Source organism: Pagrus pagrus (assembly GCF_965226575.1).
Source record: "Pagrus pagrus genome assembly, chromosome: 7".
Lineage (NCBI taxonomy): Eukaryota > Metazoa > Chordata > Actinopteri > Spariformes > Sparidae > Pagrus > Pagrus pagrus.
The window spans coordinates 10,179,494-10,185,281 of NC_140191.1; the positions used below are offsets into that span (position 1 = coordinate 10,179,494).

The window sequence follows — 5,788 nt, forward strand, 5'->3', positions numbered from 1 at the left end:
AGACGTTATTTCATCAGGCGGCGACAACATGCTCTCCCCGGCTGTAAACTGACACATCCGCGGCTGTACGTTTGATTTTATGACGTCCGTTTGTAACATCGCTGTAGGATTAGTGAAATCCAGAGGAGCTCACAGTTCAGCCGCAGCTCGTCGACTCGGAGCAGACATGTGTAAAGAGCTGAAGACCAAAGTGCTGCGTTTGCTGCCGCCGACCTCCAATGGGCCGTCCGTCCATCCGGAGAGCCAGACAGGTTAGTCTGTCATGCACAGCAAAAGTGCACGTGGGTCACAATTGAAAATAAGTGAGTGACTTTCATTAGTTTTAGCTTTTAATGAGTTAAGATGTGCATAAGACGTTGCACGTGTGTTGCATCAGATTCCGGTTTTTCCTGTCATGTCTGATGGACCTGCCCACACCCACCAGAACTTAAGTCACAGTCCAATGATGTTGGACAGTAAAATAAACTAAAAACTCTTTTTTTCATAACTGACTAAACAAGCTGTTCTCAGAGATCACAATTTAATACTGTTTCACCTTGTTTATATGTGACGGACCCTGCCACCTTTCTAGCTTCAAACAGCGTTCTGGGGACCTTATCTTCTTCTGAGAACAGCTTGTTTTTATTCACTGATGGAGAAAAGTTTGTATTATTACCTCGTTACCATTTCTTCTCCAAAACTACGTAGTGCTACTTTAAACTCAGAAATATAAGGTCCCCAGAACACTGTTTGAGGCTAGAACGGTGGCAGGGTCCGCCACATATAAACAGAGTAAATCAGTATGAAACTGTGCTGTCCTTTTATGGTCAGTTTGTTTATTCAGTGTATTCAGTCATGGAAACAAAGAGAGTTTGTTTATTTAGTCTGTTTAGTAAAAAATGTTTTCCCCAAAACTACATAGTGCTCCTTTAATTTAAAAAAGGAATACAAGCAATAATAGGTTTTTAAAATGAATGTTTTGAATACCCTTATAAATGTACGTACAGATGACAGCAGATGTGCTCATGTATTGGAAGTGAAAGGACTCGATGAACTATGGATCTGTTATGACGGTGGCTCATTATAAAGAGTGGCCCCTCACAGATCGATACATCACTAATGCATTTATGTGTAAGCATCATTTTAATGCAGCTACTTCGAGTATACCGTTGAGTTGCAGAAACAATAGCTATTTATCATATTGATCACCTCACTTTACTCTTGTTTTGCATGCAAATCTTTCGACTGCGAAGTGACAAGCAGGTGAACCACAGCGAGGCGATGAGTGTTGCTGAGGAGGAAGCGTATTGCCTCTGAAGTGCTCTGCAGTAGATGTATGAAGAAGCACAACGAGTCTATTAGTATTCAAGTGATCAGTAGAAAAAAAATTGATGTTTACGTGGATCTTTAAAACATGGATAATGGATGGATAATGGAGTCTCGGCCTGGAATAGTATGATTTTTTTTTTTTTTTTATCGACACGTTCTTACTTTCCTCAAATTTGTGTAGGAAAGGCTCCTGTTAGCGCTGCTGTTCACTGTGTGTGAAGTCTCATCAGCAGAAATCAGTCGGACCTGCCTCGTTTGATCGGAATATTATCAGCCCTGTCAGTCATTTGGGGGGAAAAAATCAGTTGTTAATCTACTCTCTGAAGTGTGTTCTGTCATTTTCTGGAGGCGTTTCCTCATCACATACATACAGTATGTTGGGTTTTGGTGTGTTTTTCTATGCATCACCCATTGACTTCAATACACTGGGCACCGCAGTCTGGCCCCAAAGCGAGATTTGGCGAGGTAATGACCCTTCCTTCTTTTTTAGGTTCCTTCAGTTAAGTGCCAAGATGTCTGAATCGTACACTTCCCATGATGCCACTCAGTAGCTGTGCTACACACAAATCAGTGGAGTGCCTTTTATGTGCAGTGCTAGATTACTGCTAGTTTCTCTCTCAGCTCTCCTTTGCCCCAAAATGCATTCACAATCTTCAACTTCACCTCTTCATCACCTATGTTCTTTGACCCCTTGATATTTGGTTTATCACGTGCGCTTTGTGGTTGGTGACTCCTCATCGACCGCCCGTGTTGTTCTTGAACTGCAGATGCGGAAATCCTGAGTTGCACGGCGAAGGCTTTGAAGGAGGGTCATGTGGTCGCTGTGCCCACAGACACCATCTACGGCCTGGCGTGTCTCGCCCAAAGCTCCGAGGCCATCGGCAAAACCTACGACATCAAAGGACGAAACGCACAGAAGCCGCTGGCCATCTGCGTGGGAGAAATTCAGGATATCTATAAGTAAGTTCCGGTACGGGTACAGAACAGGAGGATGAACATTATATACTGATGATTTTAATTTTAGTGGAGTGGAAGTAGAAAATGTGTGAAGTGCAAGTACCTAATATTTGTACTTGAGTAAATGTTCTCGGTTACATTCCACCCCTGCAGATGTATTAGTCATACACACAAGAGTCACATGCAGAAGAGGCAGAGAAGACATCTTCACACCACAGAGACACACTTTATATTTTAAGTGACAGGAACACCTGCTGTCACAGAAATGAACAGTATTCATTAATTAATTTGTTACATCCTGCATGGAAAGTAACAGACTAAAAATGTCAAACTCTTAAAAATCACTGCTCAACATAATCTTGTCTCCAGGTACTGTAAGGTGCCGGTGAAGGAAGCGTTGTTAGGTGACCTGCTGCCCGGTCCCGTCACTCTTGTGTTCGAAAGATCCGAAGTACTGAACACAGATCTCAACCCCTTCACTTCAGTAAGTCCACTCCAGAAAATAAAAACATCATAAGTGGCTTATTAATGGATGTTTAATCACGTTTGGTTTACACGTTCAGCTCGTAGGCGTACGTATCCCGGACCACGTCTTCATGAGACGCCTCTGCCAGATGTGCGGGGAACCCCTGGCACTCACCAGCGCCAACATCAGCTCACACACCAGCACCGTGGCCGTACACGTGAGTGATTCATTCTTCATTTTCAGTCCGTTTCCCAGCAGATTTCTTTGTTTTCTCTCTTTGTCAGTCAAGTTTAGAAAATGGTTCTTTAATCTTTGATGCCGCCGTGTTTTTCCTCAAAAGGAGTTTGAGGAGCTCTGGCCCAAACTTGCAGTGGTGGTGGATGGCGGACCAATAGGGGGCAAGAGCCGCCTCGGATCAACAGTGGTCGACCTATCAGTGCTCGGCAAATACCGCATCATCAGACCCGGCTGGTGAGTTGGTGCCGTTACTTGGACCCAATTAGATTTGACTTACCAGAGTTACATGTGCCTTATTTTCTCTGTAAATGAAATCATATCTTCAAATAATATCCAGAAAATGATGTAAAGGAATGCTAAAATTTTAAGAGATTATATATTATATTATTTTTATTTATATATTTATATATATATATATATATATATATATATATATATATATATATATAATTTTATTAGATGCTTTTTCAATGACCTTTATTATGTTTTAAATTAATGTGATAAAGGTCGCATTTTACCACCATGCAACAAAACAGCCCCACACTCAAGGATGAAGTGTGATGTGTGAGACTAATGCTGCAGTTTGTCATCCGATAGTCTAATATTGAACAAAACTATATCATGGCACATCATGTGAAGGTGACTTCAACACGATGTAGTCAAGCATGTGCAGACAGAATATGTAAAAACTGATCATAGACAGTAATTGAAGGTATTTTTGCATTATTTGGTGTCGAGTATAACACGTTTACGTCACCGTTTCACCCAAACCTCCCACACTCCCTCTAAAGGAGACTAAACAAGAAATGACTTCTCTTTTCAGCGCCCTTTCTTCTACGGTTGATGTGCTGGAGAACAAATATGGACTGTCAGAGGACTCGGGGGAGCAGTGACCCTTGAACTCTCCACACTCTGCAACACATGCTGAGACGCACATACCAGCTTTGACCCAGGGGCTTCGTCAAGAAAAGATGCATCCTCTCCGTGCTCACATGGAAGAGTTCCTCTTTTCCCGGGAAAGACTACAACTCAGGAACATCGAGAGTCAAACCCTTGATATTGTTCTGATGACTTAATTTGATTTCCATATTATCTGCCTTACTGCGTGTCTACATTATGGGATTATGTGGGATTTTAAATGATGTCACAGTTCTCTTATTTATTCAGAAATATAGATCAAGGTGAGCTATATAGTATGGGATTTTTTTCTTTCAGGCATAAAAAAATCTTTTTTTTGTATTGTCAAAACAATATTTTTTAACTGAGAATACAACGGTTTGAGTCTTTATTTCTGTTGCTAGAAATTGCATTGACTGTACTTCGAACTATTTTTATTAAAATATGGATTAACCCCGCTGTATTTATTTTATCTGCACGGTCACAGTTACAATAATGTTGTTTCATGCTGTAGCTTAAACTAAAGTATATTTACAAGATGGAAAATATTGTAATAACTCGGTGTTGTTGATACGGTGTACAATCTGCCCACTTCATCAATTCTCATCACCTTCATATAAAGTTTTTGGATGAATTGTACAACCTTGGCACAAAAGCATTAAAGATTTCTGTATCATAGTCTTATTAATGCATCAGAAGCTATTCGAGACATGCCTCTGTCTTTATTTTTAGGTGTCTGGCTTTCACTCATAATTGATTCTTAATGGAGTGTGAAATCAAGAGTCAGATTGTAAATGTTAAAAGAAGAAAATAATTGAAGACTCCACTCAGAAGTGCCCTTCACACCCAAAGACACATCGAAGAGTACTTTTATCCTCAAAAGTGCCTTTTACTTTAATAGACAGCAGGATTTCATCAAATGTAAATCCATGAATCCATTTAGCAGAGTGCATCGTTCATATAGTCACTCAGAAGTAGCCTTTAAATGTTTTAACTTCTGAATGTGTTTTCTTTTACTGAAGTAGAAGAAGGTTGTGTGCCCATGAAGGCTTATTTCCATAAAGGGAATTACACCAAGATTCAGATTATCAGGCAGGTTTGTCAATATTAAGAAAAGTTGTGCAAAATTCTGTTAATGTTTTCCTAACCTGTAGGCCAAAACCTTTGGTGACATTTATTGAAGGGTATTTTATTTTACTGACCAGCTCATACACTTTTCTTGAAGTTTCCTAAAGAGGGCTTTCACCGATTCAGCCCCTGAAATGATATGACACCCTAATTGGGTTGCATGATTTGAAATAAAACAACAGTTTGACGTATTGGGAACTAAACATTTTTACTTTCTTGCTGAGAGTTCAATAAGAAGATTGATGTAATCATAGTGTAAACACTAATTAAATGAGTTATAATGTGTTGATAAATTAATTTCAGAGTTGCTGATAGGTGCATTTTGGTCCTGTCACCGTGCGCTCATGTGCAGTCAGAGCAAAAATGTAGAAAGTCGGAAAAACTGTTGGTACGCGAGTTACTGACATGATGCTGAAACATGGTGGACATAAATAAACACTGGTTTGATGGTAAGACACTTTAACAAAAAAGTCATGTATTGTACAGTCATTGTATCCTTTCCTTTTTGTGCTTCCTTGTTACTCAAATACTGGAAACAGCTGTCAATGTGTTGTTTGACGCTTTGAGCAATAAAATGCAAAATAGCTTCTTTTCGGTGTCCATGTTGCACCGACATGACGCACATGGACACAATGAAGTCAGAAGAACGACTTCCCAACTCAGGAAATGGGACCATCTGAGGAGCACGTGAATGCAGCATTAGACACAACCAGGTTAGCCGTTTCCTCTTGTATCCGGTCTTTATGCTAAGCTAACTGGCTGCTAACTGTAGCATCATATTTCACAGACAGATAG

The 5,788-nt window shown here is 40.2% G+C and overlaps 1 protein-coding gene across 1 annotated transcript; it reads left to right on the plus strand.

Annotated features, from left to right (window-relative positions):
* On the plus strand, window positions 1-4,549 carry yrdc (yrdC N(6)-threonylcarbamoyltransferase domain containing). Its single transcript, XM_084356843.1, has 6 exons — window positions 1-251; window positions 2,076-2,268; window positions 2,635-2,749; window positions 2,829-2,948; window positions 3,072-3,202; window positions 3,792-4,549. Exons 1-6 carry the CDS (start codon window positions 80-82, stop codon window positions 3,859-3,861), a joined length of 801 nt encoding a protein of 266 aa, XP_084212969.1. The 5' UTR covers window positions 1-79; the 3' UTR covers window positions 3,862-4,549.
* Window positions 4,550-5,788: the final 1,239 nt, after the last annotated feature.

Coding starts and splice junctions, on each gene's coding strand:
- yrdc (XM_084356843.1), top strand. CDS start 80: ATGACGTCCGTTTGTAACATCGCTGTAGGATTAGTGAAATCCAGAGGA. Junction 2,269..2,634: donor GAAATTCAGGATATCTATAA/GTAAGTTCCGGT, acceptor TCTTGTCTCCAG/GTACTGTAAGGTGCCGGTGA. Junction 3,203..3,791: donor CGCATCATCAGACCCGGCTG/GTGAGTTGGTGC, acceptor TTCTCTTTTCAG/CGCCCTTTCTTCTACGGTTG.